Below are 27,604 nucleotides of genomic sequence, written 5' to 3' on the forward strand. Positions count from 1 at the left end.
CACAGCTTGTCCTCAATGAGCCTCCACGATCCCTGACTTAGAGACATATGTGCAGTAGTTCTTAAGACTGAGCAATGCTTAAACACGTGTCTTGCTAGCACCTACGTAATTAAATTAAATACGTCCAGGGGGATAGCAAAAAATACTGTACGGTCAGCACCTTTCACTCCAATCCTCCAGCCAGAAGATGACCGCGGACCCTTTAAGCCAGAAGTCTTCAAATTTGGCAACTTTAAGACTTATGGACTTCAACTCCCAGAATTCTCCAGCTGGAGAATTCTGAGAGTTGAAGTTCTTAAGTCTTAAAAGTTGCCAAGTTTGAAGACCTCTGCATTAAGCGGAAGTCGTGGTTGCTATGGACGCTTAAAGGGCGGGTGTTTTTTTTTCTCCGGAAGTAAACGGCTCCTCGCTCCCAATCTCGCGCTCCGGGTACGTTGGGCCTGAGGGATGGAGGACGAGTTGGAGCTGGATGAGGAGATCTGCAAGGGGGTAAGGCGAGCGAGAGGACATGAATGCCATGGTAACGGACATGTTTTCTCCCCCCCCCGGCCCATTTTGCAGCCCGTCTTTTGCGTGATTTCCTTTGGCGGGCGAAGAATCTCCTTCCTCAGGCATTTAGCCGGACTTCGCGGCTGAGGTCTTGCCCCCCCCCCCCGCCTTCCCCGCCTTCCACAAACCCAGCCCCAGTTCCCTCTCCAGGCCCCAGAGTAGGTCTCTCTCTGGATAGGTGCGTAGCCAAGTTTGTGCCGCAGCTCCGTTGACAAACTCAGATTTGGCGCGCCGGTCGTTAAAAGGGCTTTAAACGACGAACTTTGCAGCAGAGCCTCCCGGGCGAATGTTTTTTTCTCGGAGGGTGACAGCAGAAACGCACTTCGATCATTGCTACAAGTTGACATCCGTACGAGGGGAAGCTCTGCCTCTTATTATGATTTTCTTTGAAGACGTTTCGCTTCTCATCCAAGAAACTTCTTCAGCTCTGACAGGATGGTGGGGAAAAGAAGCTTCTTGGATGAGAAGCGAAACGTCTTCAAAGAAAACCCAGAAAGTCCCGTTGCCTCTTGAAAAAGCATCTTTGGGACAACCATGACCTGGATGACTGAGAATCTCAATAGACATTCATCCCTTAACTCTTCTTGATGAAGTTTTTTGACTTTTCACCCCGTTATACGTCAATTATTCTCAAAGGTGTTTCCTGAGTGATAGCTCCAAAAACCATTGCTGTGAAGCTTGTCCATCTTTCCCTCCTTAATGAACTCTTTCTGATAACACACTAAGGCACATCAAAAGAAATGGTAGTTAAATCTGATGGTTATGAATGGTCCCTATACAATATTGTGAAAGAGGAAGGACAATGAAACAAACCAAAACTTCATCCCTGATTACTCTCACAATAAATTTAATGGGCAAGGGAATTTATACACATTTTCTTTTTCAGAAGTAAACTATACTGTATCCAGTGGAGCTTACCCTTTAGTATTTTGGGGACAGAAAACTTTGTTCAAAAGAATTGAATCTTTCAAATGTAACATAAAGAATTTGTAAAATAAGTCAAACATAGCTCTCTAGTTGAATTTAATTTCTTCCACTTTCTTTTCAAGAGGAAAAGAAAGTGTTGCCTGTTTTTTCCTCCTTCCCATTCTGCAATGGCTTACTTTTCTCCTTTTTTGACACTTTATTCAATTTTTTGAGAAAAAAAGATACCTATTTTTGTTCGCTGCACATGCTTATTGTTGGATTCATTTTTCTGATGTAAAATCATTTTTTTACAAGTCATCATGCATGAATGGCTCCAGGCTAAAATAGTCTGTTAACCACAGATTGATTATTCCTGCATTCAATTATTATGTGCAGTTCTGAGGCAGATCTTTTGAATAACTACCGTAATATTCTTCATGTAGGTAGTAAAGATGGGTAGACGTGCTCATCAAGATTTCTTTCCAGAAGAAAACCACACTAGCCAGACGAACTCTCCGGCTGCACAGGTGGGTATAACTAAATAGAGCAACATTGTCTGGAGGACTTGGATTTGACTTTCCTGATAAATGGATACATGTTACTCAAGTAACAATGTAATGCTACCCTTCCTGGATTGCAGAATTCCAGTTGACCATTGCAAAACAGAAGAAACAGAAGAATATCATACAGTAACGGTTGTGTATTTATTTATCAAATTTCTACACAGTCTATCTTACCTCAGTGAATTTGGACAGTTTGCAGACGTCTGGCAGTTGTCTGTATTTTTGCAGCCCAGATACCCATAGTGAGATTTTCTAATTGTGAGACCTGCTAGTTGTAGAAATCTTGTCCTTCTGGAACATGCTGTCAAATATAGCTTTTCACTACATGTTATATTTTCATACATCTGTGACAGAGTTGGAAAAGCTGGTTTGTTAAATTCTGAATGACTATTTACCAAGTAATCATTTACAACACAATGTTTTGAAGTACTTAGTAAGTTGGTCATTGGTATAATTTTTATCAAATAGCATTACTTGGTTCACCATATTTCAGATTGGTTGCTGCATGTCATAATGTCCTCAAAGTTACTGCAAATTTGAATAGCAGACTGGAATATTTTCTTACGATTACGTCAGTTAAATGACAAATTATTCAATGTTTGTTTATATGCAAAAATATATCAACATGTGTAAGGAATAGACAATTCTCTGACAGCATGGATATCTATAGAAGGACCTTTTCAGCAAATCTGAAGGGAAAAATTTGTAACAGATCTCATGGATTCTCATATTGTCATGCCCTAAGATGTGTAGGACTTTAAGAGTTAATACAACATCTTAAATCATGCTTGATAAGCAATTGATCAAAAGAGTAGATATTTCAGTATGGACATCTTGCAATCTCTTTTCCTTTAGCAGCCTAGGTGCTATAATTTGCAACTTGGGGACACTTTTAAAGGATATTTCATGTACTGAGCATGTAATAGTTAGGATAGGGTATAATCTAGGCATAAATAACTGCTGTTAAATCTTACTAGCCCAGGAAGTGTATTAGTTGTACTAAGTATAATTGTTCATTGTTTATTTTTCCTCATTCTACATATTATTGATAATAGACAATTTTCAAAAGCACTATTCTCATTATATTGATGACACATTAGTTCAAATGCTATTCTCATACAATTTTATGCAGTATCAGCATGTATAACTGAGAGGTTCTGAGGATATAAAGTTGAAAAGCCTAACTATGGCATTAGAAGAATTGTATACTTGCTGCCATGCAGTGTTTCTAGACCTTGGAATATGAACAAATGATCTCTTTAGACTGAAATTAGATAATGTTTGCCAAAAAATTTTTTACCCAGCTTCTTCTTGCTGTAAGACGTCTGCTATGACTTGACATTTTTCATTTTCACATGAAATATTAAATTCTTATCATCATAATAATGGGCTGAAATGAGCAGTGAATTTTGGATTTTATCCCCCCACGCTTCTCCTTTTCCTATGTGACTGAGAAGGAGGTATTCAAATGTTTTTTTTCTTAATTGTGGTTTCTTTCAACCAAAGTGACAAAATGTTTTAATATTAAAACCATAAAAACTCAAAGCAGAAAGAATTAGCAAACATAGAAATAAATTATTGCAATATTTATTATATCATGCAAAACGGAGACATTATTCTTGTAAACAACGTTGACGGGAACTGTCCACTTTCAGTAGTGCTACAGTGTTGTTGTTATTCCACCTAGTTGTGGATTTTTACTTAATTCAGGGCATATAGTTAGATTAACCAAAGCATAGTATCATGTACTTCTGGGATATAAAACTCAATGTGGAAACACAATGTGCTTTGAATAATACAGAAATATGGAGATCTATACAGATTTTCTATTTGAATACTCTCTTCAAAACATGTACTTTAAATATATAAATATATTTTCCATCAAAGGAGAATCAGTATTAGTATTGCCCATCCTATGGAAGTCTTTGTGGAATGGATCAGTGTTTCTTCTTTTGAAGCCATCCAGCTGCCTGTACAATAAGTGTTGGACTTCCAACTGTTCCCTTGGTATGTTGCCAGATTCTCCAATAGGAATCTGAAAAATGTAGCTGAACTCATGTTCCCTAATTAGGTCAGCTTTCTTAAAATGAGCTATAGCCTCATTCAGCCTGAAGCTCCCCAAGGTCTTTTATTTAGCCTGTAGAACCTTGAATAGCTGCCTAGTTATTTTTGGCCTGCTGGGGTTATCTCCTTATCCTCAATTACATTTTTCATCATTCTCCTCAAAATAACTTTTAAAGTATCTATATTTCCCACTACTTTTCATTTTGGTCTTCACTGTTAGTACACTGATCATTGTCGAGTGTTGAGCACAAGCTCATGGGAAAGGTTACATAAAAATTCTAATTCTACCATGTATTTCACTTTTTAAAATTCTTTCTAACCAGGCCCCACCAAAAGATGAGGGAAATGGCTATTATTTGAATGCTGTTTTTCCTCACATTGGCTGGCCTTGCAACATTGAAAACTATTGAAATACACTGTACAGTACTGTGCCATGGATTATGTCTCCCTAAAAGAGTTTGGATATTTCGATATTAACAACATGGTCGTGGATATAAGGATAATAAAATATATTTTTCAATTAGAGTTAAGCAAGACAAGAGACAAAGCAGGTACAAGAGATACTACAAATTTAAACCTTTTTCAAGGTTTCAAGTAGGGATTAGTTTTAAGAGGTTCTATGCTTATATTAAGCAAAAACACTTCTATGGATAAATAGGTAATTTAGACATAGTAACGATTTATAAATATTTCTATAGAAAGAACATACTTGGTAGTTAGGTTGCAAGATCCATATTGTTTCATAAACAAGGATTACTTCCATTGGAATAAATGTATTGTCAATACAATGTAATGACAATATGAAAGCATTTTTATTCGGATGTAATACCTGAGACCTGTTTAGTTTCAGTGAAGGAATACACTGTACTTCCCTTACATCCAGTATTGTTAATTAATTAAATAAAAGCTCATCCAATTCCAATATGGCATGCAATATAAATTTTAAATGATAGAATATAAACAATACAAAACACAAGTATTCTGATAAATAACATAATTCTAAAATACCTATTGTCATCATACAATTTTTCACAGATCAGTTGTCCATTAAGGAATCCTCTACTCACTTATAATCCAAGGAGAAAGCCAGATTTTGAATGCTCATTTTAATAATAATTGTAATCTTGTGGGGGGGGGGATATTTCAGGGGGCAGGTACTATGACAAGGAAGGCCTGATTCATGGTCCCATCAGATGAGACTTTGAAAATGATTGAATACCTTTTGCAATGGAAATTCCTTTTGATCCTATCTTTCCTTCCAGTTATCACTGTATTGTATGTCTCTGAACTTTGCAAAGATGTAATCAATTAGGTATTCTTTACTTTTATCCTCCCATTTTTATTCTTGACTAATCTATTTTTGCCCAATCTTAATTTTACTCACTCTTTAACCCTTATAACTGCTCTTGCAAAGTTTATGCCAACATTTAAAGTCTTCTGCCTTCAACAGCCATGATACCATTTATTTTAAGCTCTCCTACTTTTTGTAAGTTAAAAATATTAATTAACTACTTTCTTTTTGTTAATGTTTTAATCTGCAGCTGAAATTTATATTTAAGTGAAAGTTATCTTGCTAAATTTAGTGGGATGTTTATTCTTAAGAAAATCCTGCCTAGGACTGCAACTCTTATCTCCCACAAAGTTTGAATCTAGTACTCTTCTTTGTCTTTATTTTTTGTCTGTCTACACCGTATACACATTTTTATTTATGGTTGTGGGATACTTATTAAATCCATATTTCTATTCTAATAATTCTTCAGCTCGGTTTACAACAAACCCTCCAAGCCATTCTATACTTAAAAGTTGTATTTTATGTGATTTAGCATTTTTGTTAAAATCAAGCATAGAGTTCCGCCAGTGTGTATGGCACACATAATGAGAAAGTGAGGGAGGAGTCTAGAAAATGGCAGACGAACATGTTTCTTGGTCCATTCCTTTAGTGGAGGAATGGACCAAGAAGGTTAAGATCTTCAGCGATCCTCAAGCCACTCATGGCTAATGACTCTTTCCTTAAAACATGACTCTTTCCCTCAGCATGCCTAATATTTCTTTACAACACCCAAAGAGAGCTATTAAATATGTTACAGACTCAAGAAGGAAACAGTTGCCTCATTTGATTAGTTAGGATATTAGTTGTTTTTAACTAATATAGACATTGAATATTTCTAAAGGATACATAACTGCTATTTTTATTGAAAGAAAACATTAACAGTCTACAGTTAGCAATATGTCTCATTTAAATACTTTGCCTATAAAAGTATAAGAGAAAATTGAGAGTTTTGCTTTGAGGAAAGTTTCATAATGGTATATACAGATGCAGTATCAACTACTTACAGGTTAGGAAAAAGTTATTAGAGATATGATTTTTTTTAAAGTGTAATAAATGACAGCTTGTACATATGTGTAGCTCAAATATGTTGCCTTAATGCATCTAATCAATGCTTGGGAATGCGTCTAATCAATGTTTTGGAATTCAGTATATTCTGTGACAAAAATATGTATGGGGTCTTTCTGTGTATGTAGTCTTTTACATCCATATGTGGTGAGTTTCCTTAAAGCATCCCAATTCAAAATGCTCCTTTTTTGGCACTATAGTCTCCTGGCTTTGGCATCTTAAGAATCTGGAGAAATAATTTAAAGATCAGAAAACTCCATTCACTGCAGCCCCTGAAGGTTTCACATTTTGTGACACAGTCATTCCAGTCGACTGAGCTCTGTCGCTTGCGGATAAGCCCATATAAGGAAGCTATTTCCTGCTTTCTAAGCTCTGTTTGTCCTTCTGCCCTTCTGTGCCCCCTTTGCTGAAGAAATCTGGTATGTTGAAACTGCAGCACTTGGCTTGTCCCTTCTCCCTGTTTATTTTTGGAGAATGACTGTTTTTGCTCCTGTTAGGGAGTTATGCTGGGTCATGCCTCCTCCTTCCAGCAGGCAACAGCTTCCAATTTCAAATATTGTTTATTTCCCACACTTATAGTCTACCTAAAAATCAATTATCTCAATATCTATAGGAAAGGCTGAGTTTCCCCATACAATTTAATGTTCAGGAGTGTTCTCCATTCTTTGTGATTTTTTAAATGATTGTCCATTTTTCTTGCTTTATTATCATTGAAGAAACTTACAAAAACACTAATCTACAAACATTGTTAGACTGCTTGATAGCCAGTTCAAACTGTATCACTTTAACCAGTAAGCATTATTGGATATCACACCTTAAAAAATAAGAGCATTGTAGAATCAGACCATAGAACTGTCTATATGAGCATCCTGATTTCAAAGTAGCCAACTAAAAATCTGCAAGTGGGACATAATAATCAATGCATTTATACACCCAAGATGGCACTGAGACCAGAAGAATTCTTTCCATTCTTTCTTCAGGGTACTGTAGTACTATCAGCATATTCCCCCAACTTTATTCGGATAGCAGGTTTTTCCCATCCACAGTATTTCAGTTTCCTGAGACATTTGTTGAATATTTAGAAGATATTCTTTTACAGTATGTTTTTTTTATAGTAACAAGACCTTAGTCCAAATATTCAGATGACTTTTATTAACTATTAAAAATTGATATTAATAAACAGAAATTAAATGATACAAACCTGGCGTACTCCATTTGCAAAGGGTAGAACAATGGTCCGTATGTCAAGTAATGTCCTTGTAGGACATTACATTAGATTAGAATCATTGGACTTTTCTCAGCTAGCCCTCTACTTCAGACTAGGTAATGAAGAGAAATTCCACAGCTAGTAACATCAAAAGCCATTGATAAATCTCAGGGAACTATCAGAGTTACGTTCTCTATCTTCCTTCTCCAATTCAACGTATCCTTTAATAGTTGCCCACTCCTGTATTACAGAAAGTGCAAAAAGATGTAATAGAAAAAGTAGGAATTAAAATGCATACATTGGGAAAAAAGTGCATGGAAGAAGGTAAGGTTTTTAAGTTTTTAAATATTAGGTTAATATACAGTTAGAAAAAACATGAAAGTGAATGAAATCATACTTGACATATTTCCAATACATATAATAACACTCCATTGGTTAAATTGTAGCATTTAGACCTGCGCCCCCCGAAACTTTAAGGCTTGTCACCCTGGCGGGGGGGGGGGGAGAGGGGAAGCAGACTGCACGGGCAGCAGACCAGCTTAGCTTGCCACTTGTTGAGTGCCAACCTGCTGCTTGTGTAGCCCAGTTACAAATAGGCTACGGCTTGGTAGTATGTTGCAGCACAGGGGTTGGGGACACCTGATTTAGACTGTAAAAATATTTAAGTATAAGTACTATTGTCATTGTACTTAAATACAACAAAATTGGTTATAACACTTGATTTCATTATAATTATTAGCTATTATAAATGTCCCCTTCTTGGGTCACTAATGTAGAATACAAATGACCAATAATAATTACTTATTTTCTTTTATATTGTTTTTTTACACTTTAAGCGTCCATCATCTAAACCACATATACGTGAAGGAGTGTGGTCTGGCTTTGTTGGTGTAAATAAGTAAGTACAATTTTGTTTAAATAAACTAAATATTCAAAATATGATGTTACTGTAATCTGGGCAACTTCCTAGAAAATGGCAGTGGAAACCTTTTAGAGTATTATAATGTTGGCTCAGCCTTTTTGGTTTTGTGCAAAACCAATAATGCATCTCACATGCATTTTTTCTAGAAGAGCTTGAGGTCATGGGGGTCTAGTGGAAGAGAACACTATAACAACAGAATTTATGTCAGCTCTTGGTTCTTTTAGGAGCTAGGTCTTCTGAGATATAATTCCATTTCTTTAGAAAGCTATCCCACACTATACTTTTCTTGAATGGAAAGAAAATAATGCAGTCCTTACAATTGTTGTAAGTTTATGATAGCATGTGGTTGGACTGTGTAATACTTTGGTGAATTAATACTCACTAAAATCCCACAACTGCTATCAACCTTAAGAGTTTTTCATCTAAAAACCTTGTAAAAGCAAATTTTTACATCCTTTCTGAATAATAAGGATGGATTTCATATATTGGGACAATATTCCAAAGTGAGGGAGCTGGTACCAAGAAATTCATTCTTTAGTCTCAGTGAGTGGGTTCTCATCACATCCCTTCTTGGCTGTCTCATATTGTGTGAACTGATGCCACCTAAAGTTGGTGGTTCTAATGCTAATAAAAACTTTAAGTAACAACCTGCCCCTTGAATTGGGTCCAGAATCCTCTTGGAGATCAGTGTAGCTCAAACATTCCCAAGCCTGAATCCCAACTGGAAGAGATCCAGATATCCGTATCGTCCAGAATACTCAGTAATTGCTGCCCAGTAACTTCTCCAGCCTTTCCTAGAAAGGGAAGGTTGCCAGTTGCTTGATACCCTGTTTCCCTGAAAATAAGCTCCCCAGATAATAACCTCAATCGGGCTTTTGAGCGCATGGGCTAAAATAAGCCCTCCCCAAAAATATTGCAACACAACATAGTCATGAGGTTACCACGCTCGCCGCTGCCTACACCTTAAAAATAATAAAACCTCCCCAAACATAAGGCCAAGCGCTTATTTCGGGGGTCAAAAGAAAATAAGGCCCTGTCTTACTTTCAGGAAAACACAGTATTTATCTTAAAAGGCTGAATTGAATGATAGAACAGGCCAGGAGGGGCATAGATTTAATCTACTGATGACTCAGTTCATCCTAGAAAGAAATCTGTCCACATCCATTGATGTCATAAGGTCCAAAACAGTGCCAGATGATCTTATGAGGAAGAATCCAAGGTGATCACAAGACATTGTGTTTGTCATCTCACATGTCTCTGTCCCACTGGAGTCTAGATATGAGGATATATGCATTTTTGTCTGCAAAGAACCTGGCAAACTGCCCAGTGCGTTATGGCATTTTCCATCAATTTCTGGAATGAGATTTAGAATCAGAATCTTTCATCATCTTTTGACATTTGGTTTATTGAAGTGCTGAAAAAATCCATGTTTATAAAAGAAATGTTGAAGGAATGGTGGTAGCACCATGAGTTAGTTCTCACCAGAAGCTTATATTCTCTCATCCAAAGATATTCTACTAATGGAATTCCAGATGCGGTGCTTGCTTTGTTAATGAAATTGAAAAGCCTTTTATGGGATTTTAGGACTATCTTGGAGGAATAAGTTGAAGTTGTCAGAGCATCACTGATGTTTCATGAAACATTTTAAGAAGCACTACTATAGTGGGCATGATAGATCAGGATATATCAAAAAGAAAGAATAACCCAAGATAAATATGAAAGGGACACGAACAAATAAGTACAGTGTGTTTGCATTCTTTATATACTTAGTATCTTCACTATTTTCATTACATTGCTCTATAACAAAATATATTGAACTCTGACTAGATATATTTCAACTACATGATTAGTTCTTCAACCAGTAGAGGGCACTCAAGTTCTGTTTTGAAAATTGTACAAAGTTATTTTATGACATCATTTACCTTTTGATAAATAGATTTACCGTAAATGGCTCCTTATATTAGCTCATGCATTACATTTATAAAACAAAGCAGGAAAGAAGACTGTGCTTGCTGAAGAAATCACCAGTCATACGGCAAAGAGGCACTTATTTTCATGTGTTAAGGAATTTAAATGAATGAAGGTTGGGGAGATGAGAGGGTAGAATGAGATAGGATGAGAGAATTGCCAATTTCTTCTTTCAAAATCTTAATACGTTCTGCTTCTATCAGAGATTTCTTTTATATTCTATGTTTTGCACGTCTTTGTCTCTGTTTATAAAATTAACATGTAGCAACTTATATAGTTTTTTCTGTTCACTTACACACGTAAACTGTAAGTGCTTTGTAATACAAACACTATTTTTTATCCTATTCTCCAGTGATAACTATCCCTGAAAAAGAATCTTAAAATATGAGTAATATATTTGCTCCTTATATTTGATTGGGTAGTTGAAGCAAAAGTGATATGATTTCCCCCCAAAATGATGCTTATAACATGCAAATATACAAGCCTTCATATTAGCAACTTAGCTAATACTTGAACCAGAAACTTGATTTGATCAGTGTTTCATATTTTCTGAAGTGTTGTGAGCAATTTATTGGTTTGCCGTTTTTCTAACTTTTTCCATCTAAGCCTGTCCTGTTGATGTTGAGCTTCAAGATTTAAAGATGAAATGACACTACACTGGTTTAAGCTGATTTGCTGAGCTGTGACATATGTATATTAATGCATGCTTTTATGTCTTGTGAAAATGTTAATATTGTTTATGCATTTAAATATCAGGATTGTGTTTCAGTCTTCCAATTATAATGTAGAGATAATCTGATTAGTCTATAAAACTTTTATAAGAATAATAGTAAGATAAAATATGAGAAATGTAGTGAACATTTCATGAGATTATTTGCTGCTTTCAGAGATGTTTCAAGATTTGATATTGGTGGATACTTCCCTTCCCTAACTGAAATCAATTGGGAGAAGATAGCTATGCCAACCAGCTCTAAATTGACATGGCTGAGGACTTACACTTAACCCTGACCTAATCTTTCATTCATAGCCTACTACTGAAGAGAATACCACCACTTAGAGATGTGCATCTGCAGAATTCTTAAATTCAATTCAACTTAAATTCAGCCTAGAACACAGAAATCATGGCAGAGGAACTTGATCAAGTTCTACTAACTTGCATTAATTACTGAATTTGGGACTTATGTTCAGTTACTTAGCTTGGCAATAGAATATTCATGCTAACTATGATGCAGAAATGTAATATTTATGTGGAAGGCTCACAATTTTAGTCTACCTTAGTAGAACAATACATTCTTTTTAGGATCTTTGGCCTGCCACACTCTCTATTATTTTACTATGCTTTTTCATTAATGGCGAATTGGGAGGGGGAATAGTAAGGAGTAGAATGTGTTGTTGTCAAAATAAAAAATTCCTTTCTAGAAGCCCAAGGTCATCCTTTGTCTCTACACCTCTGAGCCTGATCAGAACTGGATGGATGGAACTGCCAGCATGGCAGTGGAAGATTGGACCATGTGATGGACTGGTGGGTGTGGGGGAAAAATCATGAACTTTCAACTGGGTGGGAAAATCCAGGAAGCTTTCAGTTTTGGGTTTTCCACAGATGTGCCAACATGTCTCTCTTAATAAATTGGAACTTTGAGGAAAACTCTGCCTTGGACTCTGATTTAATTTTGGATGATATTTGGAACGCTGACATTATCCTGAATCTGCCCTCAAAATAAATCACCAGCAACCCTGGCATGGTGTGCTGGCGAGGGGTGCTGACTCCCAACACTGAGCTGACCCAGTCAGCATAAAATATCAGCGAAGAATTAAGATAGAGCCTTGAGAAAAGAAGCTGATGATGAGTCGCTTCTCTGCAAAGTGCAAAGGAATTTGTGGAGGAGTAAAATTTGAAGAATTATAGTGTCTGGAAAGATGCAGCCGGAGGGGGATGGAAAGGCTAATTCTACACACGGCTTGAGAGGACTGAAGCAATCACCCAGTAGCCAACAAGATGATTGGAGCCTCCCAGACCAACTTGTGCAGTCAAATGTGAGTGAAAATTCCCCCCTCCTTCCCTAGCAAAGGCTGCAATGGACTGGAGTGGAGATGTTTACTCCTTCCATACAGCAACAAGTAAATTGACCCATTCCCCTGATCTGAGTTGCAGACAGACATGGGGAATTCAACCCAGCCAGCAGGAAGGATTTGGCTAGCATCTCTCACTAGTCAGCCATCGATGGTTGGGCTGCAGCCTGTGAATCAAGCACCACCCAATTAGGCTTTCTTCCCAGGTCATGGATGGGAGAGATGTCCGTGGCTGCCTGCTTGGCCACCAACATGGGGAATTCAACCCAACCAGCAGAAAGGAGCTTGGGCCATATCATCTCCTACAGCTAGCAAGTGATGTTTGGGCTGCAACATGTGAATCAAATAACCCCGGAATGGACTTTCTTCCCAGGCCATGAATGGGAGAGATGCCAGTGAGCACCTGCACCTCAGCAGATGGCACCATGTCGGATAACTGGGCAGTGGCCAACTCAGGGATTGACTCTCCCACTGTCCAATCTCACCTGCAATGCCCCAACAGGTTCTTACTCCACCTTCCGACAGAGAAATGTTCTTGACAATGGAAGAAGGGATGAATGAGAGGGAAGCTGCAGGATGGATAGTGGAACAATGTGATGAAGTGCTTCCTAAGTTTAGAGATGTAACTGGGTTCCTTTCCTCGTGGGGTCCAATAAAAGGCCACCAGTGCTGTCAACTTGACCACAGAGCGTCAGAGTGCCTGACTCCAGCCCCAATATCACAAACGTGCACACCAACTGCTAGCGCGGTAAAGAGAAGGCCCCAGATGCCACCAGAAAAGAGTCATCTGGGCCAACAACCTCAGAAAACTGATCCCCAACCTAAAGTGATGAAGACTCCACTCAATGGGGAAACTTTGGAGGAAGAGAATAGTGTAGATGACCCGATGGTGAGTGCACCCATCCATCCCTTTGCCTTCCAAACCAAGCTCCAAGTACTCGAAACGGGGGTGGTAGGGGAAGTTGAAGCAGTCATGGACACCGGCTGCACTCGATGCTTAATCAGCATATCAATTGTAAAACAACTGGGCATATGCACAAGACCTCTAGCCTGTCCCATTGGGGTTGAGCAGGTAGATGGAATGCTAATTGTGGGGGGGGGTCCTAATCATGTTAATGACCGAACTAGTAAAGTTACAAGTAGGCCGCTACTATGAGCTTCTCAGATTCATTGTGGTTCCAAAGATGCCAGAATTAATTATCTTGGGGCTTGCATGGTTTGACAAGTAGACGCCTACGATAAAGTGGGAAGACGGCGGTAGGAAATTGATGATTGCATTTAGGCCACTACCACTGGTGGAGCCAAAGGGCCACCCAGGGACGATTGAACCCAAGAGCCCAGAACCTGTAGCACCTGCAGCAGAGACAAAATCCCTAGGTCTCCAACAAGTACGAAAAACCTTGTTGGTGGATGTTTTGTCGAGAAAGCTGCAGTACGACAGTGAGAAGGGAGAAGTTGTTCACCCCATCCTTTCTTCCTCCCACCAAAAGGCAGCCCAGGTCACCATCCAAAGCGTGGATAAGCTGATGACAGCAATGAAATTGGCCCTCCCAGCGGACACAGGGCTCAACAATAACAAGGCTATCCTAACAATGAAAGATGGATTAGCCTGGAAGGGGTCCAAACTATACGTCCCCGTGGGGTTGAGGCTGGAAGTTCTACAGTGAAGCCATGAGGCGAAACTAGGAGGCCACTTTGGATTCTTGAAAACACTCCACCTCGCCATCAATTTTGGTGGCCGAAGATGAAATTGGAGGTGGAAGATTACATAAAAAGCGGTGCTACTTGCGCAACGATGAAAACACAACCAGGGAAGCACCTTGAACTACTACAACGAGTGGCCAGCCCTAACCGACCATGATGTCCTTGATGAATGCTGATGCTGTGGAGGCGGCTAGCACCAGAACAGCCCAAGAGAAGGAATGAGAGGCCAATGGAGATTTATGTGACGAGAGTGAAATGGACAAGGTAAAATTGTCAAGAGGAGTTGTTAGAAAGTAAAATATATTGTGACAATTCCATTCCTGTTCATCAATAAACTGAAACTTGCTGCTTTTGTTCTGGGCACAGCTCATTTCAAGTGCTAAGTTTTGTTTTAGTCATTATATATAAGAAGGATTTAGACAAGGATTTAACCCTTTAGAAAAAAAACTCCCAGGGGTGTTTAAACTTGACAGCTTTAAGACTTGTGGACTTCAACTCCCAGAATTCCTCCTCCAGTCATGTTGGCTCAGGAATTCTGGCATTTGAAGTGTGCAAGTCTTAAAGCTGTCAAGTTACAAGACCCTTGCACCCCTAACACTTTAGAAAAAAAACCCCAGGGGTGTTCAAACTTGACAGCTTTAAGACTTGTGGACTTCAACTCCCAGAATTCCTCCTCTCGCGCTTCATCTTGATGATGTGCAGATGGGCGAGGGGAGGGAGCTGGAACCGGTTCTAAATGGCACTGTATATTTGTGGAACTTCTTCTATAGAAGAGATTAAAACTGGCAGGAACCCACCCCTGATGCAATTTGAGAATTCTCTGAATTAAAATATGCATCTGATCCCACTATTTCTTAGCTTTCTTTCCTGTCCACCAAAGATGAGAAAACATACCTTTAAATTGCTTACATTCCCAACATATATTTGGCATCCTTATATATGTTTGATGACCTGTCTATTATTAAATACCAATGATACATCATCTTGTGAACGTTATCTTTCATATTATAACTTAGTGTAACTTTCCATTCTTTACTCCATATATTTCCCATTGATCAAGCATTATGTTGTATCCCAGGTTTTTTGCCCATTTAATTATAACACTTTTTAAAAATTCATTTCCAATAATAGTTGGATAAAAATTCATTTCCAATAATAGTTTGCAAATAATATGTTCTTCACTAGCACATAAATCCAATTCAAAATCAGTTTTTTCATTGATAAAATCACATTTCTTTTTGTCCATTTGAAATCTTTCTGTCAACTGGACATAAGCATAATATTGACAAATGTGACCTTCCCTTTCCAATTCTTCACTAGTTTTTAATTTGGCCTCTCCTTCAGAGAAAGTCAATAAATGCGCACAGGTCAACCAAATTTGTGTAGTTATCATTTCTGTTAAAAAAAAATTCTGGCGGCGTTTACCATCAAGGAATTTTAGGATATCTTGCTTTATATCTATTCTAAATTCTCATTATGGCACTCCTAACAAAATATTTCTTGAAAATCTATGTTAACCTTGACTTTGTCATACTATAAATAACAGTGCCACTCAAATCTCAGATCATGTCCTTCCAACTTTAATAATCTCCTATTCTTCAGAGACATCCAATCTTTCATTATACCAAACAACAAGGACCAAACTATGATTTTAAATCTGGTAGACCTAATCCACTGTCTTTTTGGCATCTTGCAGCAATATATATTAAATTCTTGGAGTTTCGCCCTGCCATACAGACTTAGAAATATCTTTTTCCATTGTTTGAATGATGCATCAATAGTAAAGACTGAAATTGTCTTCAATAAAAATAAGCCATTCATCTTAATCACTAAATTCTATCTAACAATGACATTTGTACTTTTCCCCACCTCAATAAATCCTTTTTAATATCCTTCCATACCTTGAAATAGTTATTGCAAAGCAACATATAATTCATATTGGTCAATGTAACCCCTAAATATTTGCTTTCTTAATTTAAAGCCATTCCTTTTCATCAGACTCTCTTGGGCTTGTACACTCATACATTTAAACAAGATCTTTGTTTTTTTGTTTATTATAAATCTGCCTAATACATTAAAATTCTTTAGTGTCTTCATGAAAAGTTCAATACCTTGCTGAGGTTCTTGCAAAAACAACAACATCTAAATTGTCAACAAAGCCTTTAATTAGTAAGTCTTGTTTTAAATTTCCAAGCCTGTTATTTTCTCATACTGTCTTAAGATTTCTATTCAAAATTTATAGAACTAAAATAAAAAGCAAAAATGGCAAAGGTCATCTTTGTCTTGACCCCTTCTGGATTTCACATGATTTTGTTAAGTCACCATTAATAATAATGTGTTTTTTGGGTTGTATACATCTGATTTCTTGAATAATCCCCCCCCCCAAATTCGTATTTTTCAAAACTTTAAACATCAAAGGCCAGTTCAAATTGTCCAAAGCCTTCTGTGCATCAAGAAAGATAAATGTTACCTTCTTTTCATTGTGTTGTTGAAATACTCTATCACAATCAATATAGTTCTTTGCTTTTTAAATTGTTTTTAGGTAATAATACACATTGATAATCCTGAATAAAGTCCTGTAAAATTTCTTTAATCAGCCAATATTGTTGTATATATTTTGTAATCATTATTCAACAGTGGAATTAGTCTATACTTCTTGGTTGAAGTCAAATCTTGTCCTTCCTTTGGAAGTAAGAAAATATTAGATTCCAGGATTCTAGCATAGCAGATTTTTTTTTTCAAAATAGAGTACACATTTTAAGTGGTCACCACATTTTAAGTGATTATGAAAATTGATATTCACAACACTTATAAATCAAATTTAGGTGATATTCATTAAATTCACAAATTACATAATGGTTAGGGGTCTGATCAATTCACAACACTAATTATATTAGATTGCAGCATACTTTGACAAGTTTGAAGATTGGGATGAGAGGAACACGATGCCCTTTAACAGGGAGAAATATAAAGTTTTGCATTTAAAGAGAAAAAAATAGGACCACATACCAGATGGGAAAATAATGGCTTGGAAATACCATATCTGAAGATGACTTGGGTATAACCATTGGCAAAATGAACATGAGTCAGTCGTCTAAGACAATTGCTAGATGTTCTACCCTGCATTAGAGGAAGATCATATAAAAAAGTACACAAACTCTCTAGTCTCCATTGGTGAGACCACATATGGCATTTCAGAAGGATAGTGACATATTAGAGATGGTTCAGAGAAAATCAGAAGATGATAAAATAAAGATGATGATAAAATCAATGAACTTGAAGACATACTCCATGAAAATAGGCTGAAGGAATTAGGAATGCTTCGCCCAAAGAACAGAAAACCTGAGGTAGCATCATGATCAGAACATAATGTTCAGATACCTAAAAGAAAGCAATAGGGAAAGGAACTATTTTGCATGGCCACAGAAATTAGAACCAGAAATAAGTTGCCGCTACTTAGTTTTTTAAAAACTAAGAAAACAATTATCTTATTATTATAAGATGTATACAATAATCTACCTATAGTGATTGTAGGTTCTTCATGTTTAGAGATTTTTAGGAAGAGGCTGGACAACCAGGTTACATGGATGGTTTAATTGATCTTCCTGCACATTTCAGCTGATTTGACTAGATGATCCCTTTGATCCTTCAACTCTACAGATTTATAGTTCTATTGGATATGGTCAAGCAGCACTGGATAGCTTTCTTTTTGGAATGTTTTAATTTGGATTTATGTCTGCCTCATAGAAAACACAAGAAAGAGAGTAAGGAAAAGGAAAATGAGACTAAATTCTACCATTATTGGGACAAAGAAATTTGCATGAGCATTCCCACATTGACTTGTAGTTGTTGGAACATTGGTAATAATTAAATTCATATATGGACTTTCCAGAAATAGTCTCAGAATGGTTTATACTATAAATTACAGTGAAGACTACAGAACAAATCATAATACATAATTTTAAAAATATCTGTAAACAATAGAACTAAGATTCAATTATAAGAATAATAATGCACTGATTAAAGATCAGTTTATAGCACAGTAAAATGAAAACTATTTTTATTATGGACTTGACTATGGAAAAATAAGGAAGACTATATAATTTAATTTATAACAAATGCTGGACAAAAGATTAGATAAATATTCTGTACCATTTGTGATAGTAAAGTGGGCCTAGTCCCTGGTGACTGTATGGATAATAGCTTCTATCTCACCCTTTCCCCCATAATAATGCATAGCTCTTCCAAGGACATTCAGTAATCTTGATTCAGTCTATCCATTTTTTCTGTTGCTTCTACTTTTCCCTTCAACTTTCTAAAGCCTAATCATTTTTTTTCTCTTTGGTCACTTGCTTACATCTTATGTTCAAAATAGATGAATTTTGGTTTGCTGATTATCATATCTAGGCAGCTATCAGTTTTTCATTCAGACCAATTGACTGGTTTTTCTTGTAGTCCATGTTATTCTTAATAACTATTCATAATTTGAAAATATTTATCTTCCTTCTCTTTTGCTTTTTTATTGTTTCATAGATTAATACTTTGAGTAGAAAAACAATGCTATAACTATTCTCATCTTTCTTATCATAGAAATGCCCTTATCTTTCATGACCTCTCTGAGTTTGTCAATGTCTTCCATCCTAGGATTAATGTCTTTACTGCTCCAGCATACTATCCATCTTTATTTATTATTAAGTCCAGGAAAACAAAACTATCTAGTACCTTCACTTCTTCATGGTCAATTGTGACCAAGCTGATTGACATTATCTTTGTCTTCTTATTTAATATTAACATTTTTCACTTCCGATTTTTGGTTTTTATAATGAGATGCTCTAAGTCTTCTTAATGTTCAGCTAAAAAGAGGTGTCATATGCATATCTCAAATTGTTAAGTATTTTGACATCCAGTTTTGATTCAAGTTGTCATCTTATCAAATTTTGCCATTTATATAATATATTTACCTCACAAGTGAAGCAGATATGAGAATAATATTCATCTATGCCATTCTGCACTCGGAACCGATCAATTTCTCCAAACTCAGTTTTTACAGGTTTTTTTGTGGCTTTATAAAAAAAATTTTTTTGATAAACAATATCCAAAAATAACAGCATACCTGTTATTCTTAATAAACGTTTTAGTATTATAACATAATCAAAGACCTTGTTGTAATCAATATACAGTAGAAGGTGTAAATTTCCTATGTAGGTTCCCATACTCTTTGCATTATTCATCTTGTATTATGTCCCTTTGGTTGTCTGAAGCCCCTATTCATTTGCTATTTCTCTATCCATATATACAGAGCTGCTCTGCAAGCTCCATGGGCTGCCAATGTGCTTCCAGGTCCAATTCAAGATGCTGGTTTTAACTTTTAAAGCCCTTCATGGCATGGGACTGAGTTATCTGAGGATTTACCTCTCCATGACATCAGCCTGTCCTATTAGATCATCAGCCTGATCTAATAGGTTATCAGCCTGTCCTATTAGAAGAAGCAAAGAAGGCATGTTGTGGGTACCATCTATCAGGGATCTACATTTGGTGGATCTCAGAAGCAGGCCTTCTCTGCCAGGGTGCATGGAACATTCTCCTTCCCAAAGTCAGGTTATCTTTATCCCTGTCATCATTTTGGAGGTGGTTAAGACTCAAACCTGATTATATCACCAGAACTGCGGGGACCCAGGGAACTGGAAATATTCTTTGATTGCTCCATTATGGTTGAACTTTTTACCATCTCTGGCTTGTATGTTTTAATTTTTTAAATAGCATTTTTCATTTTAATATAACTGTTTTATATTTTTATAATGAATATTTTACATTGTTGTTTTATTGATTATTGTATACTGCCTAGAGTTGCTTCTTGTTAGATGTGCAGCCATATAAATAAATAAAAAATATAGCTCTTCATTTTTCCACTAAGATTTTAAGCAAAACTTTGCTCATAGGAGGATTGAGTCTAATAACTCAGCAATATGCATATTCTCTTGCCATCTATATTTTTCAATATAGCCATTTGTATTAATCTTTTCCAAACTGTAAGTCACAAACTTACTTCATATTTATTGATATAAACTTGTGAGTACTGGTAGTACCTTTTCTTCTGCAGCTTTAATCAGTTCAGAGTATTTCATTTGTACCTGGTGTTTCCTTTTTGACAGCTGGTCTTTGCTTTTTTATAATGGAGTTGGTTCTTGAATATACCGTATTTATCGGCGTATAACACGCAGTTTTAAAACTAAAATTGCAAGCTTAAACCCTGCCTGCGTGTTATACGCCGATACTGCGTGTTATACGCCGGGTCCACTGTTCCCTCTAAGGTGCGCGGCCGCGCGGCCGCGCACATGGCAAGAAACCCCCGCGCAGAGGTTTCTAACTCCCGCGCAGAGGTTTCTTTCAAAGCAAACGTGGGGAAGTCCTTTGCAGGCAGCTAGAACTGGCTGCCTGCAAAGGACCTTCCCAAACTTGTTTCAGCGGCAGCTCTCAGCCTGGCGGCAGCGTCACACAGACTGTGGAAGGAGGGGGAGGAGGAGGGAACCAAAGAGAGCTTTTACCGAGTCTGCGCCCCACAGCCAGGACCGTCCTGGCGCCTCCAGCCGCGTTTCTTCCTGCAAAGCCCTTCGGGCAACCCGAGAGTTCCGCTTGACGCCAGAAGGGCTTTGCAGGAAGAAACGCGGCGTTTCTTCCTGCAAAGCCCTTCTGGCGCCAAAAGGAACTCTTGGGTTGCCCGAAGGGCTTTGCAGGAAGAAACGCGGTTTGAGGCGCAAGGACGGTCCTGGCTGTGGGGCGCAGACCCGGTAAAAGCCTCTCTTTGGTTCCCTCCTCCTCCTCCTCCTCCTCCTCCTCCTTCTTTCTGGAGCCCCTTCCTCAAAGATTTGGTACCAAAGCAATGCCGGTGAGGAAGTTGTGTCTTTTGGATTTTGCACTGTTGTCTTTTCAATGGTTCTCAGACTGGTTGAACCTTTAGCAGCTGGGGTGATATTCTTTACTGTTAAGGTTACAATTGGATGTGTTGGACAAATCTTAAAAGATGAAACTTTTATTAAAACGTTTGACTTAACTAAAAACGTCTTCCTTTTTCTTCTTCTTCTTAAATATGATTTATTTATTTATTTTTACTTCAGAAGTTTGATGACCGTTGTACAAACTAATCCAACCTAAATGTAGAGGAGGAGAAGAAGGGGGGGGGATTTAAAAAGAGCAGAGGAAAAAGAAAAGAAAGCATGAAGAAAACATAAAGAAAGGGATGGGAGGGAGGGAAGGAAGGAAGGCACTTTATGTTGAAACAGAAAATATTATATAAGGAAGAAAATGGAAATAACTTTTTGCTCAAAGAGGTGTTTTTTCATTTCATATTTGCCTTTTAAGAGGAGTTAATGTTATAATTCATGTTCTAATGTTATAAATTTTAATCCAACATTAAGTTCCGAGCTTCCAAGTCATTTATTTTTAATGAAAAAAATTTTTACTCAAATTTTTGTGTTAAAATGGGGGATGCGTGTTATACGCCGGTGCGTGTTATACGCCGATAAATACGGTAAATTCTATACATATGTTTCCGCCATTTGTAATGTTGTTTATAAAGTGTATCAACACATTTTCCATCTTGTTTTACCCTTTTTGCCTGTATTATATCTCATCTGTAACTTTTTTGAATGCTTATAGCTTACCTATAAATATTCCTGTGATTTTAAATTTTTATCTAATCTTAAAACCATTTTCTGATTATTTATCTCTATTTGTTAACATTTGTGATAGAGATTTTTTTTCCTTGTCCTTTCCTACTTGATGTTGAAAGTTGATCTTCAGTCCTAATACGTCTTTCTAGTTGCTCAAGGCTTTCATCATCTATCTTTCTTGCTTTTATAATAATTTTTTCTGAAAGTCACTTGGATCTTTTTTTCTTTGAAATTTTGGGAGCATTTTTTATGTTTTAGTTATCCCAATTTCTTTCATCTCTTCTCAGAATTCCTCAGATTCTCTTTCATATAAATCACTGAATCTATTACACTGATCTTCCAATCTTATTCTACGTAACAAGATGAATTCAGGTTGGATCTTCTTGGTGCATCTAGTCTATCTAGGTTACCAAATTTAATCCTTGTATTTGACACCAAAAATTTATGAAATATCATAGTCTATGCTTGGATTTATCTAGACTGACTGGATTGCTTTTGCATCTTCTGTCCTGTATTATCTAGTCAGTTTAATTCTGATATTGTCCATCTAATGATGTCCGTATATACTACCTATGTTTGTGTTAGCAAAATAACTGTCTTCAGAAAACTGTATTAAGCATGATTGTGTTTATTAACTCGTAATCTTCCTAAAATTCCAGATTCCCCGGTTTCTCCATTATTTGCATGCCAATCAAGAATTAATTGTGTTAAATCTCTTTTAGATGTTGAAGAAGATTCTCAGTCATCCAGTTAGAGTTGCCTGGAAGTTGAGTCATGGCAATTGAGCTTTTTTGTTGGTTTGAAATATTGCAATGCTTATCCAAATAGTATCTTCAGTCTGAGCAGCTTCCAGATCCTAGATGTTAACATTGAATTCTTCAATGTCTTCCATCATTTGTTTCCGTGGTAGGAACATATGCTTATATAACATCAATATTCACTGAATGCCCACTAATTCTTATAGATATCATAGCAAGACACATTTATTGCAGCAGTGTTTTTTTAAAATATTATTGTTGTTCCATTCCTGTATTTTTACGATCTTACAATCTTATCATGTATCATGTAATTATCTGATTTAACATGTCCCATTTTGTCTAATGTAAATTAACTTATTCCCCAAACATCCAATTTTGCATGCTACATTCCATCTACAACAATTATAGGTTTTCCATGGTTTGGGGTTCTCATATTCCAATTGTTTGTGTCCTTATAAAATGAAGAATCCCTGTTTCAGCACTGATTTCCCAGTGACTATTCTTCTTTATAGATTTGGTCTAGGGATGTCACCATTTTAAAATTTACTCATGAAAATTCTATATTCTATATTCTAAATTCCTTCCAGCTCTGGAGATTTGTCTTATTTGGACACCAGTTTTGGACTGGTTCTGTGGAGAGAGATTTTTACACAAGCTTGAGGGGGCATCATTTCACATGCTGCCTGCATCCTGTGGATGGAGCTTCACTTATTTGCATGGCCCTGTTTCAGGCATGCCACTGGTTCCATTCCACGGACGATTGGGTTGGGGAGCTGTGCTGTAGAATATTAAATGGCAGGATATGCTTTGGGATACAGTTGACTTCTACAAAAGTAAAAAATGACATTTAAGACTGGTGATTACATAAAAACATCCATATGGGTTCTTTCACAATGGTATAGAATGGTCTCGCCTTCTTCCAGTCTTTTAAAAATCTTAGTCTAATTTACATCCTGGGATTGTGTAGTGTTTCCAACCTAAAGTGATAACCAAGCTGCTGCTTATCCTAACTCAACTACTCACGGAATGTTTAACATTTAAAACTGATATCTAGGAAGTGGTAGTATAATTCCCGGAGACTGAATTCTCCACTTAAGGGCTATGATAATTTTAACTACATTATTAAAGATAAATTGACTAAACTAGTGCAAATTCTAATTTATATCCTTATATTAATACAATATAATAGCAGAGTTGGAAGGGACATTGGAGGTCTTCTAGTCCAGCCCCCTGCCTAGGCAGGAAACCCTATACCATTTCAGACAAATGGCTATCCAACATCTTCTTAAAGATTTCCAGTGTTGGGGCATTCACAACTTCTAGAGGCAAGCTGTTCCACTGATTAATTGTTTTAACTGTCAGGAAATTTCTCCTCAGTTCTTCTTTCCTTGACCAGTTTCCACCCTTTGCTTCTTGTTCTACCCTCAGGTGCCTTGGAGAATAGTTTGACTCCCTCTTCTTTGTGGCAACCCTTGAGATATGTCTCTCCTAGTCCTTCTTTGTATTAAACTAGACATATCCAGTTCCTGCAACCGTTCTTCATATGTTTTAGTCTCCAGTCCCCTAATCATCTTGGTTGCTCTTCTCTGCACTCTTTCTGGAGTCTCCACATCTTTTCTACATCATGGCAACCAAAACTGACTGCAGTATTCCAAGTGTGGCCTTACAAAGGCATTATAAAGTGGTATTAACACTTCACGTCATCTTGATTCTATCCCTCTGTTTATGTAGCCTAGAACTGTGTTGGCTTTTTTGGCAGCTGCTGCTGCACACTGCTGGCTCATATTTAAATGGTTGCCCACTAGGATTCCAAGATTCCTCTCACAGTTACTGCTATTGAGCAAGGGACCACTTATACTGTACCTGTGCATTTCATTTTTCTTGCCTAAATGTAGAACCTTACTCTTTTCACCATTGAATTTCATTTTATTAGATAGTGCTCAATGTTCAAGTTTGTTAAGATCCTTCTCTATCTTAAGCCTATCTTCTGGAGTGTTGGCTATTCCTGCCAGCTTGGTGTCATCCGTAAATTTGATGAGTTCCCTATTTATTCCCTCATCCAAATCATTGATGAAGATGTTGAAGAGTACTGGGCCTAAAACAGAGCCTTGGTACTCCACTGCATACTTCCCTCCATGTAGATGCAGTTCCATTGAGGACTACACGTTGGTCAGCCAGTTACGAATCCATCTGGTGGTGATGCTGTCTAACCCACATTCTTCTCCTTTATCTAGTAATAGATTATGGTCTACCTTATCAAAGGCCTGAAGTCCAAGTAAACTATATCTATGGCATTCCTCTGGTCCACTAATTTTGTCACTTTTTCAAAGAATGCAATAAGATTAGTCTGGCATGATCTGTTTTTGACAAACCCATGTTGGCTTTTGGCTATTACTTTGTTTACTTCTAGGTGTTCGCTAATTCGTTGCTTGGTTATCTTTTCCAGAATCTTTCCTGGTATTGAGGTCAGGCTGATAGATCTGTAGTTTCCTGCATCTATTTTTTCCCTTTTTTGAAGATGGGAACCACATCAGCTCTTTTCCAGTCCTCTGGCAGTTCCCCAGTGTCCAGGATCTCTGAAAGATATAGTTCAGTGGTTCTGAGATCTCATCTGCCAGTTCCTTCAGAACCCTGGGGTGTAATCCATCCAGTCCTGGTGATTTGAACTCGTCTAGGGTAGACAGGTGCTCACTTACCATTTTCTTTCCTATTTCAACTTGTGTTCCTAATCTGATTTTTGTGGTGCTGTTTTTGATAGGTTGGACTGTTTTATCCCTTTGTGTAAAGACAGATGCAAAAAATGAGTTAAATAGTTCTGCTTTCTTCCTGTTGCTTGTCACCTTCTTGCCACTTTCTCCCAGCAATGGACCAATTGTTTCCTTAACTTTTTTCTTATTTTTATTATTGTCCATCCTACAACTTTAACATAATGTAGATTTTGAACAAAATAATTAATTACTCATAAAAACTTTTATATCTTCTGTATCTTAAAAGATCCTTAAGGTATAATGGAAACAAATATTTAATTGTTAATGTAAAGATTATTCATCTGTGGAACTTGGATATTGTTTATATTTCTAACCCCACAGGATCTTTCAACATAAAGAAGTATGAGGAGAATATGCCCTATGAATGCACTCTGGTTCATACATAATTTCTTCATCCAATTCCTTAAATGGAAAACAACAATAAACAGTTGAACTGATTTGTTGTGATATAGCTATAAAGCCTGGATTTTAATTGTTGAATTTAAGCTCTTAAATGTTGAAAGAGAGTTTTTGGACTTTTCATTGTGACTTGTTGCTCTGTTCACTGGATGGGTGAGAGAGAAGAGAGGAAACAGTGTAAGGAAGCAAAACTTGAGTAAAAGGAAGTCTGATTAAGTTTTGGCTTGAAGTGTCACTTTTTGGGTTTTTTCCTGCATTGATCTGCAAGGGAATGAGGCAAGTAATGGCCCCTTGGGGACCTTCAGGACTTTCTTCTCAATGTCAGACGTCATTTTCAATCACCCTCTCCCTCCCAGCTATTAATTTTGGCCTGGGATCATGGGGACTTGTCCATCTATCACACCTAATTGACACTAAATGATCTGTCAGTTTATTGATGAACGGCAGGAGTGGAATTGTCACAATATATTTTACTTTCTAACAACTCCTCCTGACAATTTTACCTTGTCCATCTCACTCTCTTCACATAAATCTCCATTGGCCTCTCATTCCTTCTCTTGGGCTGTTCTGGTGCACAGCATCAGCACTCATCAAGGACATCAAGATGGCGGTAAAGCTGCAGTCTGTGGGTTTCTTTTTATAGAGTAGATGTTTCAGGTATGTTAACCGGTTCCTGTCCTCTTCTCCTTCACTGTCATTGCCAGGCTGGTTGGCTTTGCGAGTCAAGAAAAAGAAACATTATCATCTTAAGGTGCTTACAGTCATCTAATGATGACTGTAAGCTTTTGTTTCTTTTTTTCTGCTATCTTTTTAAAAAAATCCTAAAGAAATTGTATTTAATGAATATCTTGGATTCAAACTATTAAAACGTATGGTTTTCCAGATAGCAATAAGAAAAGATTAATCAACTAAATTTCAAGACTAAGGGAACTGATTGTCTAGGTGAACTCAAACTACAGGAAATAACATGTCAATATGTGTTACAAATAGAGGCATAATTCTGAAGTTTTAGAAGGACTGGGTTAACATTTTCTAATCTATTAAAGAATGTGATTCATTCTGCAAAAAAATGGCATTTTAGTAAGTTTTATATCTTGTAATACCTTTTACAATTGTTAGTTTACAAACTATGCCAAGTTCATCCAGGCTTTTGGCAAGGGAGAATGAAACCCCTTGCTTCATTCCACTTGGTCTGTCATTCTTGCCACCTTTTTAATTTTTTTTATCATCTATTAATTTAAACTAATAAACTCCCTCTTTGAGGGAGATGGGTAGTTCAGAAATGTGAAAAATAAACAAATTGTAATTTCTTTCTTTGTTTGATTGTTCAGGTTCATTCGAAGTTGGGTGGCATACAAATTTATTAAATTATGGTTCAGTGCACAGTCAGCCAGATGTTTACACTAACTTTGGCGTTTTTATCCACCTATCAAGTCCTTCTCAAGGACCTGGTATAGGGAGATCTTGTTTGATGGGGTTAAGGATATTGTTTCAGGATGTAAGGTGTTCCAAGTAAAGTTGACTTTTGCAATTGACTGATGATAGTTTTATTAATGCCAGTGGGAACTGGCATTTATTAATGCGAGTGGAACTTCAATTTTGGGATTGCAGCCGAAGTGCCTATTACTATTATTATTCTCTTTGCTTTTTTTCCGACACAG

The 27,604-nt window shown here is 37.0% G+C and overlaps 1 protein-coding gene across 2 annotated transcripts in view; it reads left to right on the forward strand.

Annotated features, from left to right (window-relative positions):
- Window positions 1-385: 385 nt before the first annotated feature.
- Window positions 386-27,604, forward strand: part of IFT43 (intraflagellar transport 43) — a 78,301-nt gene continuing 51,082 nt past the window's right edge. For both annotated transcript variants that reach the window (XM_032232777.1, XM_032232788.1), the window contains exons 1-3: window positions 386-489; window positions 1,899-1,982; window positions 8,521-8,582. In XM_032232777.1, coding sequence (XP_032088668.1) covers window positions 448-489; window positions 1,899-1,982; window positions 8,521-8,582 — 188 coding nt within the window. In that variant the 5' untranslated portion in view covers window positions 386-447. The remainder of the gene's footprint in view (window positions 490-1,898; window positions 1,983-8,520; window positions 8,583-27,604) is intronic.

The sequence above is a fragment of the Thamnophis elegans genome, chromosome 1 (genome assembly GCF_009769535.1).
Source record: "Thamnophis elegans isolate rThaEle1 chromosome 1, rThaEle1.pri, whole genome shotgun sequence".
In the NCBI taxonomy this organism is placed as follows: Eukaryota; Metazoa; Chordata; class Lepidosauria; order Squamata; family Colubridae; genus Thamnophis; species Thamnophis elegans.